At 36.8% G+C, this 12,924-nt stretch overlaps 1 protein-coding gene across 4 annotated transcripts in view; it reads right to left on the minus strand.

Annotated features, from left to right (window-relative positions):
* Positions 1-3,987: 3,987 nt before the first annotated feature.
* Positions 3,988-12,924, minus strand: part of SMARCA2 (SWI/SNF related BAF chromatin remodeling complex subunit ATPase 2) — a 110,405-nt gene continuing 101,468 nt past the window's right edge. For all 4 annotated transcript variants that reach the window (XM_026703759.2, XM_026703757.2, XM_026703758.2 and 1 more), the window contains exons 30-34: positions 10,869-10,974; positions 9,290-9,391; positions 6,477-6,606; positions 6,018-6,160; positions 3,988-4,857 (exon numbers count right to left, since the gene is read on the minus strand). In XM_026703759.2, coding sequence (XP_026559544.1) covers positions 4,822-4,857; positions 6,018-6,160; positions 6,477-6,606; positions 9,290-9,391; positions 10,869-10,974 — 517 coding nt within the window. In that variant the 3' untranslated portion in view covers positions 3,988-4,821. The remainder of the gene's footprint in view (positions 4,858-6,017; positions 6,161-6,476; positions 6,607-9,289; positions 9,392-10,868; positions 10,975-12,924) is intronic.

Raw genomic sequence — 12,924 nt, forward strand, 5'->3', positions numbered from 1 at the left:
CCAGACACCCAGACTGGTCTCTGTTCTTCCCCACTGTCCGATTCTGCTGCCGTCTGCACAGGCTGCTGGCAAACCACAATAACCGTCCTAAATATAGGTCAGTTGACAAGTGTCTGGATTTTGATCACATGACCATGGAGATTTGCAATAGTTGTAAGTGCGAAAAATGGCCATAAGTCTTTTTTTTTTCTGTGAATTTATATTGGTCTTACACATTCTTACATCTCGCATTTTACCTTGTGGGAAGCTGATCTTTTTCTCCTTGTTTAAATGATGGACTAAGCATGAGGGAAAAGACTATAAAGTGTAATAAAAATGAGCTTCAATCTGTTATGGATTTAAAAGGATTATGTATTTTTTTATTTATTTGAAATGGCATCTGCTGAGGATATGGAGAAAAATTGCAGTTTAAATTCCAACAAATATAATCAGTCCCAGAAACTGATGAGCTATTTCATCCATTTTTATAGCTTCTATTCATTCATGGTTTATTGATTTTTGATTTAACTGAGCTATCATTGCTCCCTTATGTTCTTATTTAAAAAAAAAACACCCACATTCAGCATTATCCCAAAGATTAGTGGATTGTATCTGTGCAGAATTGAGGTAATTAACTTTTATAACATAAGGACAAAAATGTTGTTTGCAAACAGAACAAAATTGCAGAAGTAGCATTAAAAAGAACAGCCTTTCTCCTAGCTAGTGCAGAAGTACCCAGGATTTATGCCTTTGAATGCAAAATTAAATGCTATTAAAAGCAGTTTTAAATATAGGAACTGTTCAGTGTAGATGAATCAGGAAAATCTTACTGAATACTTAGAGAAGCCGCAATTGTTTGTTTTCTAGCATAAATGACATTGTGAAAACAAAAGAAATTATTTCCCAAATAGCATTCACATAAAACACTCCCTAAACTTTTATTAGAGCCAATAAATGATCAATACCAATAAACTATTGTTTCTGTGAGTTGAGGCAATTAAATTACAATCCTGTAATTCCTATCAAAAACTATGCAGAGTCCGAGAATATTATCTTTTACCAGTTTTACGTATACCTAACAGTCAATTTCAGAGGTTATTCCTCAATAAAAAATATCCAAATCTCTCCCCAAATCTGGTTTTTCTCTCTTAGTTTAGATGATAAACAAATGGAACATATTGAAACAAAGCACAAAAAGATAATGTGGGAGGAAAAAAAGGGATGCAAGAGAAACTGAATTTTATCGATATTATCTTCCATGAACTCAACAGGAAACTAGAAAGTGTTATAACTCCACCTAATGGAAAAAAGGTGGCAAAAGCTGTCATGAAATTTGTGAATTGTGGTTAATTAAATAGAGAACAAGGGTGGACAATTAATTTTTCCAAGGGGTCACGACACATGAGAAATTGGTACTGTTGCAGAGGGCTAAACCAATAGAGCGGTGAAGGTGCATAGGCGTATGCATACATTTGTAAATTAAAAAAAGAAACTAGTTGTTTTCAAAAATAAAATGTAGTTGTACCGCATGCAGACCTGATAAAGGTTATCCAGGAACCCTGTCTACAGCCTTGTCTTCAACATGACCACAATTGAGCCCAAAATTTCCATTGTTATTATTATTACCACTATTGTCAGAATACATGTGTACAATGAGATTGCTAAGGAAAAAAAGCAGTCGTCTTCACAATAAAAGCATGCTTATTTACATTTGATCTTTAATTTCCAATTGACCTCATGTGGACTGGACTGGAATAGACAAAGGGCCAGAATATGGCTTGGGGCCCATAAAATGCCCATGTCTTTCAGAAATCAATCAAATTCAACTAGTTCCCCTGCATCTTGTAACATAGACTGAGTATAGATTAGGTAACAGCGGCTTAGTACAAAATTTTCTATAGTACAAAATCTCCTATATATATAAAAATGACTGTGTACGTGTGTATGTGTATGTGTATTTGTATGTTCCAGCATCACTCTGGAATACCTTGAGCAATTTCAACCAAACATGGTAGATAGGTGACTTATTCTCTGGAAAAAAGTACTGTGGGGGTAAGACACCCCAAATACCCGTTGGGGGGGGGGAGAGTATGTGCCTTAAAATGGCTTCTACTGTACACCAGCAGAGGAGTTGCCATGGTAACGGCTTCACAGTACTCCACAAGGGGGCTCCCTCTGGTAAGGGGCCCTAAGCCCTCCAAGGAAACGTCAGGTGATTGGCCAAGTGCAATCAAACACTACAAAAATGAAACACTAGCGTAGGCAAGAAACTCCCGAGGAGAGGAATAGAAGACTTGTGACGCTGCGTGAGAGTGCTACTACATTTAGAACTTAAGACACAGTACAACAGCGTGAGGCCCACTCCCAACAGAGGGTGAGGGATACAACATCATCTATTTCCAGTCTACAACCCAGTCCTTTCAGCAGTTTCACTCCCGTTTGCACCACTCAGGTGATTCTGACGACACAGATAACCCTCCAGGTGGCCTTAATGACTCGCTAAAAGAATGCAAATGACCAGCTGTCTTCATGGAATACAAATCCTTCCATTCCCCACCATCCAGTCAGAGCGGAAGAAGCTTCTTGGATGAGAAGAAAAATATATTCGAAGAAAAACCAGGAAGTCCAGTTGCCTCTTGAAAAAAGGCCTTTGGGACATTTAATGATTTTCTTTGTATAAAATGTGAGGCAACTTTACTTGTCTTTTAAAAATCAGTTAAAATATAATGTTCTCTAGGACTTCTTTTCCAATCCTAAGGTAACAGTAGAGGACTCTATCATTATCAATGCAGGCTAGAGATGTGTGCTAGACTTATCCAGAAGAGTGATCTAGTCAAATCCAGTTATTTTATTGATGCACAAAGAGCTGAATTCATAGTTCCTGTTCTAAGACTTTTGCATAGATCCATCTGGTGGAATGGTTGCATCTGATTGGTAGGCCGTCTGGTTCTCCACACCCTAGTTGCCTTATAAATGGACTATTGTAATGCATTCTACATGGGGTTTCCCTTGAAGACCACTTGGAAAACACAGCTGGTCCAGAGTGCAGCAGCATGCATAGATTTGAGCATGGACACTGTCTCACCACTGCTGCACTGGTAGCTACCAGATTTCAAAGTGCTACTTCTTTTTCCCCTATTTGCTTTATTTTTATCCTGCCTGGACATATGGTCATACACATCTGATACATTAATATTTAATAAGATTCACAGGGTCTTCCTTTTAAAGAGAGGGCCTGTGGCAAAACTAATGTGAAACAAATAGAAATAAAGCTCCTTTGTAATCCTCATACAAATCCTGTGGCATAGGGGAGGATGCAAGGTAAGCCGGATGCACGTGGGTGGTTTGGGGCATTTTACATTTATATTTTATTTCTGCAGGGATATTTCATAGGGAAGGAGCCACCATGGAGAAGGCCCTTTTTCTTATTCCCATCAATGGACCTCCTTAAAAGAGTGAACCTGTAACATACCCTGCCTTTCCACTCTGGTGGGCTGGTAGATTTACCTGGGAAAACAGGGTCCTTCAAATAACCTGGCCTAATTGTCTAATTGGAGAAATGATGAATTCCCATTGAGTGTTTGTTGCTTTCGTCATTGGATTTTTTTTTAAAGTTGACCCATCATTACTAGAAGCAATAGGTCCCAAATGATCACCCCTTGGATGTGGTTTCTTAACAGCTATTCTTGCTGTTATAAAAATCATTTGATTTGTTTCAAAATATATTTTTATTTTAGTTCACTTACCACTGACAAGGTATTTGTGAAAAATCCCCAGAATATCGAAAACATAAAATTGTCATGTTGAAACTATGTAACGTGTAGTAAGCGTAATCCATAGGGACACATCTTCTGGAACAGTGCAGTAGCAATAATGAATGTCTGTGAGGTTGACCCAAACTCAGCACCTTGGTTATCTCTCAGTACTTCCAAATGGAGGTGGGGATCACCAGCACCAACCTCTTCCTCCCCGCCCCTGCCCTGGTAAAGAAAAGGAAGGACTCTTTGCTTCAAAATTACTGGAATTTTATTTGCCTCAGGCTTATGAATTGCAACCAAAGACATTGTGCAAAGAAAGCAAAGATTAAGTACACTTTGAGGAAAGGTAACAAACCATAAATGATAGCACAAAAGAATTGGATGAAAAAAGCCATTCATTATACTATAATCGCAATATTTAACAGCATTTTAAACCCAACTTTTTATAATCAAGGGGGAAAAAAAGAGGAAGGGGGGAAAAAGTAAAGTTTACAGTAGACATAAATGTCATGTATACAATTCAAAAAGCATTTCTTTTTCAAGAGATCATGGAGCATAAACTGAAGCAACAAATGGTATAGGGCGGGCAAGAGACTAGCTACTGTACATTTAGAAGCTATTAAAAACAAAACTGCATATTATGTAGCACAATGTAAAACAGATACAGAACTAATAAAACTTGGAAAATTGCCTGATGAAAAATAAAATCACCAGTTGCTTTTAATGGCTCCTGGTTAGCAATGCTACAAAAGACTTTTTTTTAAAACGTTCTTGATGCCAGTAATCAAATATCGAACCCAGGAATTGTCAAATCATTAGTTAGCTAAATCCAACCCATAGAAATATAGTATCCACCCATGTTTTTCCCATCCAAAGGTTTTTTTTTTTCCTTTGAGGCCTTTTTGGTCACAGTATGTTACATTTTTTTTTACACCATGAAATATGTTTGTCTGGTTCTAACCCTAAAATTAATTTATAGATGATATAAATACAGAAGCACCCCGATGCCTGTCTGACCAAGTGAATTCACTGGGTGTAAACTGAGAGAAGAAAACTTGTCTTTACGAATATTTAACTGTGTGGATCACTCGTCGTCACTTCCACTTACTTCCGACTGGTCCTAAATATAAGTGGTACAGGGAAAAAGTTAGAATATTCTCAAAATAAAAATGAGCAAAGGAATGGCAATAAAGAAACAAGCTGGAAATCTAGAACTAAGTGGACATAAATCCTGAACTAAATGCGTTTGACTCCTTCAGAAGGATTTTCTTAGGTCCTCAGAACCGTCTCAAGCCAGAGAGCTAAGGGAGCAGTTGAAGGTTATATGTTGTCACTAAGTCTGTGGTTAAACCAAACACAAACTTATGCTCGGAGCTGATCCGCAAGAAGGAATCTTGTTTCTGTTAGAGATTGGGGGATTCAAGAAGCAACACGCCTGCAGGATTCAGAGCAGGGGCTGCTACTCCGCCTCCAACTTTCAAACAGCCGGAGTTGGCTGAACATAAAACAGGATCTCTAGTGGAGCACCAAATATTCCTGGCTCCCATTCATTAACAGCAACAAGACAGTTTGATTTCCCTTCCCCTTATAAAATGGGATGCCAACACAGAATCAATTTTGGAGGAAAAGCTAAGAATAGTTCCTACTATGACTTGGTGTATTTTCAGTTCTAGAATTGTACGTAAATGAGCTTGTATTTAACGGCAACCTGATTTCTTAATTCTAAAATAAAATATACTGTATATATATATATATATATATATATATATATATTGGAATAGATTAATTAGATTTAGAATACACTTGACTCCAATTCTGAGCGTCATACACTAATAAACCGTAATCTAATAAAGCATAGTAAAAATATAACCTCCCTCTTACCTCTGTTTCTTATACCAGTGAATTCTTAATACTTAGCTTTTGTACTGACAGACTGAGATTAGAGAGCTATTTTAAATAGCTTATAAACTCAAGGCTTGGTCATACCATAAGATTTTTGAAAAATACATTGAGCTATAATCCCTTGGATGATTTGCTGTGGGATTGAGAACTACAATCTATTTTGATGTTCAGGACAAGCTGCACATCACTTTTGATATTTTGTCCAAATATGCCATAAATTGATAGAAAGCAGACTGCAAACTTCCCTGCTTACTTCTTTCAAAAATTTTTCGATCTCCCCCATATTATTAATGTACAAAGATTAGTACATGTAAAACAGATTGCAGTGAAGAGCAAAGCAAAGCAAAGCAATCAGTGATTCAATAAGGCCATACTTACATTTTCATCTTGATCCTCATCAGTATCATCATCACTCACAACCGGTTTGGCTTTGACCCGCACCTGCCGTTTCTTGCCTTTCCCTTTATCTCGGTTTTTGTCCTCTTTCTTGTTTAGCTTAATTTTCACTTTCACAGATTTTGCTGAGAAAGCGGAAAAAATGGTTGAGAACTTGAATGCCAAAATGGATTCTCTTAAAACAAACATGTACGTCCACCTCTATAAGGGATTTCCTCCCTATTCCTTTTTCTGATCCATAGATTTATAAAAAACACAGCTAAGCCATAAATATATATATATTACTTAGCTTGAAATCATCTGAATGGTAAGAATTATTCTTTTTATTGTTATTTTACTGGCCCAGATGGAACTTTCTCTAGTTACGTCTTGAATGGCAAAAACGGTCAGTTTGCCAAAAAGGCTGATTGCTTGTTCCTGCTTTTGAATGAAAAGACTTACATTCAGATTCTGACTCGTCTTCCTCGTCATCTTCTTCCTCGTTGCTGTCTTCCTCACTTTCATCTTCTTTGGCAAGCTTCTGCCGCGCACTTTTGAAGACTGACTGAAGAACAATGGAGTCCTCATAGATCTGGAGCATGAAAGCAAAGGTGTGTCAGAAATGCAAGCTGCGCTTCATCAAAAATCCACACCATGGAAGGTTATTTTCTATTCAAAAATCACAAAGAGCATGGCCTCTTCTCTCCCTGAACAAGACATCGTTCTTCTTACATGCATTTTATAGGAAATAGCAGGGTTAATTTTATATGCACTAAATTAAGCAAGCTTCCATATTATATTGCTTTTCACATTTCCAAACCTATTTTTATGCCTAAGTTATTTAATCGTGCAGTACTAATGCTATTAAAGTCTTCCATTGAAAGCTCTAATTAAGATTTAGATTATAGTCTAACTGTATATTCAACATGAAATAAGCACAATCCTTGGGCATTAATTATGGCAGAAAAATAAAATGCCTCATATTTGCTGGTAACAGAATTTTTATGATATAAACTATAAGTATCTAAAGTGCTCAGCCATAGTTGCTGTAAAAGGTTATAAAGTATTGCAGTTTCCTAACTCCAGGTCCCCTCCTGAAAATTCTTTTGGTTTATCCATCAAGAGCCTGAATCACTATTTAAGATTTATATCTCTATAATGATTTCAGCCTAGTTAATGCCATTTGCTGGCTGGGGAATTCTGGGAATTTAAGTCCACAGATCTTAAAGTTGCCAACACTGGACACCCCTAATCTAGGCCATGATACAAGGGGAACATGATTTTTATGCACAGAACCTGTGGGACTAGAGGGAACAAGCACTCAATCTTACAGTTAGTTCTTGATCTCTCAAATTTTTCAAAGGATTTTTAAAAATGATTATTTTACTTTATCAGTTCATATCACTAAATGACTTGAAGATCACCTTTGGGGAAAAAAAAACCCCTGAGTTCTGGATTAGATTGCTTTTTTGTATAACTGTATTTGCAAAAGAAAATTTGAAACTTAATCTTCCTTCTTAAATGAACTGGTACTATTAGTACAACTACAATAACTCAAAACCATTTTATGGATATGAAGACATTTAACTTGGATTTCAGATTATCACAGATAATAGGTGTAAACTGCATGGTTTATTGCTTTTAAAACTAGTTTGGGATTCTTATTACTTTTAGGCTTCCTTGTGCAATAAACGTGCAAGGTATGGTGTTAAGACTATAGAGCATTCATTAGGAATGATATAGTGTCCCCTCTGTCACTAGCACTGGACAATGGTCTTCTCTGAAGATTTGTAAGATTTCTCTTTGGAATTCAGCATTATTCCCAAAGAAAAGCAATGGCAGGTTCAGAACTGGCTATTCTAAATGTCCCTTTTGTAATGCATGTTGGGTAGTTGCATATAAAACAGTGTTCCAGGGATTCTCACACTGATCACTTCAAGGGATTATTTGGTGTTTTCTGAACATAAATCTTCCAAAAGTGTTCATTGTGTCTGGTGTTGGAGAACTCTTGTAGCTCTCCAATCAGTCCAGGAAGTTGAGTTGCATCCTTAAACCCCCCAAAATTACCAAACTTTTGACTATAATTTAAAAAATTAAAGGAAAAAATCCACGCCCTCCACGCTGTTTTTCAACTAAACAGAAGCAAGCTATAAGATGCTTGATTTTGGGGGGAGACTGGGGGCTTTTTAAAAAATATCTTGCTCTTAATTTTGCTAGAGTATAAATGCAAAATGAAAGCAGCATGCATAGATGCAGTTCTCAGCCCTGCCAGCTTTAGGTTCCCCTTTAATCTTCTTTATCCTCTAGGATTGTGTCCTCTTCCTGGCATCCATTGCTCAACTGATGATCTGCAATGCCACTTCACAAGGATTCTGGGGGCTTCTAAAAACCTTGTGAGAAGGCCCTGACCTTCATTCTCCAAACTGTACGTGCCATTCTTGCGATGTTTCGGAAGACCTGTGGAAAGTTCGAAGGCCATAGAAGCCTTCCAGAGCATTGTGAGAATGGTGTGTGTTGTTTTGAGAATCGCAAAAAGAGTCTTGGAAAGAAGATTTGTAGTCAATAACTGCCTCTCATAGGACCAAGGCTGGTCTGGCCTTGTCAGCAGTGGGAGGAAGATGGCAAAGGTTAACTAGGTATGGCTGTGGCCTGTAAAATACAGGGTGGCAGGGGCTTTGTGTTTTGGCAGCTGCCTTTGGCAGAGGCCATGGAAGCCATCTGAGACTGCTGAGGGCCGTTGCTGCCACTGAGGAGTGCCATTGTACAAAGTGGCCAAAAGGGCAGAGATGAGGAGAGTTGAAGTATCCCCTGCAGTGGTAAGTGCAGACGAGTTGCCCAGTCTTTAATTTTGATTGGATGCTACAATGGCTGTAATTTTGAGGACTGGGCATAAGAATCGTTCATTCAGCACATTGTAACTTTGAACAGCTACTCAATGAATGGCCATTAAATGAGCACTACCTCTAAGTTGAAGCAGAAAAAAACCCCACATCTAAAATTATTTTATATAAAATTATTATGCACAATTATTATGCAAAATATAGACCTAAAATAAAATGTTCAGCGCCAGTATTTCCAACTCACATGCCCACTGAATAGCAGAGTACAACAATCCAGCACCCTTCAAGTGTGCTGATTTCAGTTCCCACTAAGAATGGGAAGCTGAAATTCTAAATCGAACGGCCCAGACAGACGAAGAGAGCCAGATCATACATAGTATTCAATGCAAACACATACATCGATGGCTTTAGAATCAGAAATTGTTTGAATCAGACCTGTGATCCTTCTAAGTTGAAAGTTTGGGCGTTGTGACATAACAACATGACATCCTTCTCCAAGTCACCGAGACTCCGGTATTTATGATTACGAATTCTTTCCTAGAAAGAGTAGATTTTTAAAAAGGAAGGGCAGAGGGAAAGATTGAAAGGGGAGGAAATCACACATAAAATTAATGAACAATGTAACTCGGAATAAAACAGATGTAGCTTTGTTCAAAATGATTCAAGCACTCTACCCCCTATCAATTAATTAAATAGCACAAACATAGTAGCCCTTATTCAGAAAAAGCCAAACCTCTCCACATATAGGATGAAGAACAGGTAACAACACTGAATGAAAAGAAGAATTACAAATGATACTTCAAGAAGCTGTGTGTCTAATTCAGGTAAACATTTATACATGCCAGAAAAATAGAAATACCAGAAACTTTAGTGATGCATACCCTATTGGTGTACCTAAACCTGCTATGTACTACGAGGATGATATTTATGTTGTTACTATTTACATATACATCACAATGAGAGAAAGTACAACATTCAAATTCACTAAACCTAAATGCAGCTATAATGAAATCCACGAGTTAAATGCAATGTTTATTCCATCAGTAAGAGCGGTATCTGAGTTTTGTTGGTTGTTTTCCATCTCACATACTTCAGCGGTGCAAGTACTACTTTCCTTTCAATTGTAGAAGGTCTCTCCAATATAGATTTCAGGGGCTTTTCAGAAACGGGGAAAAGTGATAAACCATTGAAGATAACACCACTCTTTTCTGTCGGTGTAATTTTCCCGATTGAGTAGAAACTTCAGAAGGACCACCTGCTTCCAGGAAGGCTTGTGCTGGATATTTATGTTTAAGAGAGCTGAAATATTCTTTTGTTTTATGCTCCATCATGCATCTCAATAAAGGTTTTTAATTTCATTTTTAATTAATAACCTGGCCATTTAAAAAAATCAAACTTCTAGAGTTTGTGCAGATGCTGTCAGGCACAAACAACCAGAGCCACACATGTAGAATTCAAGATATTTACTTTATTGTTCTCTGCCTATAGTATAGGAATCTCCCCAGGCTGGCAGCTTTTGCCTGGGAAAGACCAGGTAAGGCCTAAGGCATTTGAGGGTGGCATGTCAGACCTAGACCTCTTGTGTCAATCAATCAATCAATCTGTATTACCAACAAAGACTAGCAAATAAAAACATTAAAACAATAATAATAAAAAATACAAATAAAAGACAAACAGAATAATGTATTACAATTGGTGGTGGATTAACAGTGGGCAGTTAAAATTTGCCTAATAACAGAATTTGGCCACATTCAGAGAAACTACTTCATACTGATCCGATAACCTCTTGTGTTTACATAATGAGTCTAGGCTGATTCTTTGCTTGAGCCCTACTCCCATCTGGGGTGGCTGGTAATAGATCAAGAAGTTGTTTTCAATAACTTATTCACAATTTAATATTACATGTGAAGATTCACAGCAAGCAATATTTTTATGTTCATTGTGTGCAAATAATTACATTATAATTTTAATTAATGTCCAAAACACATTCAAAGGCAATCAAAATTATACTAACCTTAATTTTTTTGAAGTCCACTGGTTTTCTAATTAACTCATAATATTCTGGGTATTCTTTTCGAGAAGGCAGCTGAATGAAGACTTCACTTAACTGCCGTCCTGAACTGTGGAAAGGAAAGAAGCAAAACATCAATACAGACGAGAAGCAATGCACTTATTCTAATTGTGTCCTGATAGGGATGAGAGCCAAGACAAATACTGGAAATTTAAACTACCAATTAGTAGGGCCCCACTCAAAAGTAATTTTCCCCGGGAAATTGCCAGACTTGGCATTTAATATGCAAAATATCTTTTTAAAAACATTTCCAATGCTATTATCATAAAGAAAAGATCCTGTTGTTTGGTATTTCAGAAGCATGGTAGTTTTTCAGTCATAATATTCATAACTTACCTCATGGATTTGTATCCCAGAAGAAACAAATAATCATTTTTAGCATCTAAAATCACATCCAAACTATCCAGAAACTGCATGTTTTAATGAATTTCAATGCAAGTACAGCACAGCTGTACATCTTCATTATTGTGGCAACGAGCTGTAACTGCAGACTACAGTGCCAGTCTGGGATATTTTATCTCCAATTCCTTTGCTTATTTACATAACACACTTTGCCAATAAGCCAGATCTGTGCATGAAACAATTATAGTCTAGCTATTCCTAATGAAGTCAATTTGGGACAGTCTTCATTCAGTCAAGTTTTGAACTTCAATTAAAAAAAAAAAATACCGTGGATGAACTATTACAACAGATAAAGCTGATGCAAAAGAACCAGAATCAGCTGGATGTTTATATAGAGAGAGAAAGGTGTGGTGTTACTTTGTGAGCTCTTTATGCTTGCTAAAAAGGGAATTCTACGAACCAGTTTGCTTTAAAAGACAAGGAAAAAAGGATAGTTCTTGTGTTTTAATATTCAAGAAATATATTATCAATGCAATTCTTTTGCAAGGAGCCTGGATTTGCCATAGGCTAGCTTTGTTTAATAATGTTTTCAAAAGCACTGAATAAAGATATAGTAGTGCCTTGCTTAATGTATGTTCTTACACCAGCATCAGAATATTCAATTATGCCCCCTAAAAGGGGGAGAGAAAGAACCCCATCCATTGATTTCTGTGCTTCACAAAAAAGATGTTGTATCTGTCTTTGTATGTAAATGTATATAAAGGTTGAAAAAAAATCTATTAGGCATTCTTCTGAGAAAAAAAATGTAATGGTGCAATCAAGGATATGTTAAGTAAATTATGATTAATATACAAGCTAATCCTATTTTAATATGTACATTTCTGTTTCAAATAACATCTTTTAGACACACACACACACACACACACGTATACATGAAAGAGGGAGAGAGAGATCTACCAAACATAAAAATCACATTCACTATTTCTCTTTTGGTTGCCTAGCAACTACCAGATTATATGCTGAAGAGCAATAGGACCTGCATAAATTAATGGAACATACAGAAATATGAGTGGCATTTCAGTGTTATAATTGCAGTGGGTCCCACTATTTTTCCACACAAATAAGCAAACAAACAGAGACTGTAACTTATATATTTATGTGTATTTATACACTATACAAATGTCTTGCCATTCTGGAAGGCAATTCTCTTATTTCAAAAACACCCCTATGCCTTTGGGATAAACAGGAATAAATTTGAAGTTAACATGGAGACGCCTCTCACAACTGCGCACTCAAAGGACCTATCAGATTTTTTTTTACTGGAAACTCTGACAACATTCCATTATTAACAATTCAGTATCAATTCAAAATTTAAAAGAAAACAAATTCAAATGAATATGAAGTGATTATGGCTTTGTAGAGAATAGTCCCATAACACTATCTCGATACAGGTAGTCCCCAATTTAACACAGTTCATTTAGTGACCGTTAGAAGTTATAACGGCACTGAAAAAAGTGACTTATGACATTTTTCACACTTATGACCGCTGCAGCATCACCACGATCAAAATTCAGATGCTTGGCAATTGGTTCATATTATGACAGTTGCTGAGTCCCTAGGTCATGATATCCCTTTTTGTGACCTTCTGGCAAGCAAA

Source organism: Pseudonaja textilis, chromosome 2 (genome assembly GCF_049901715.1).
Source record: "Pseudonaja textilis isolate UNSWEBS1 chromosome 2, rPseTex1.2, whole genome shotgun sequence".
NCBI classification, from domain to species: domain Eukaryota; kingdom Metazoa; phylum Chordata; class Lepidosauria; order Squamata; family Elapidae; genus Pseudonaja; species Pseudonaja textilis.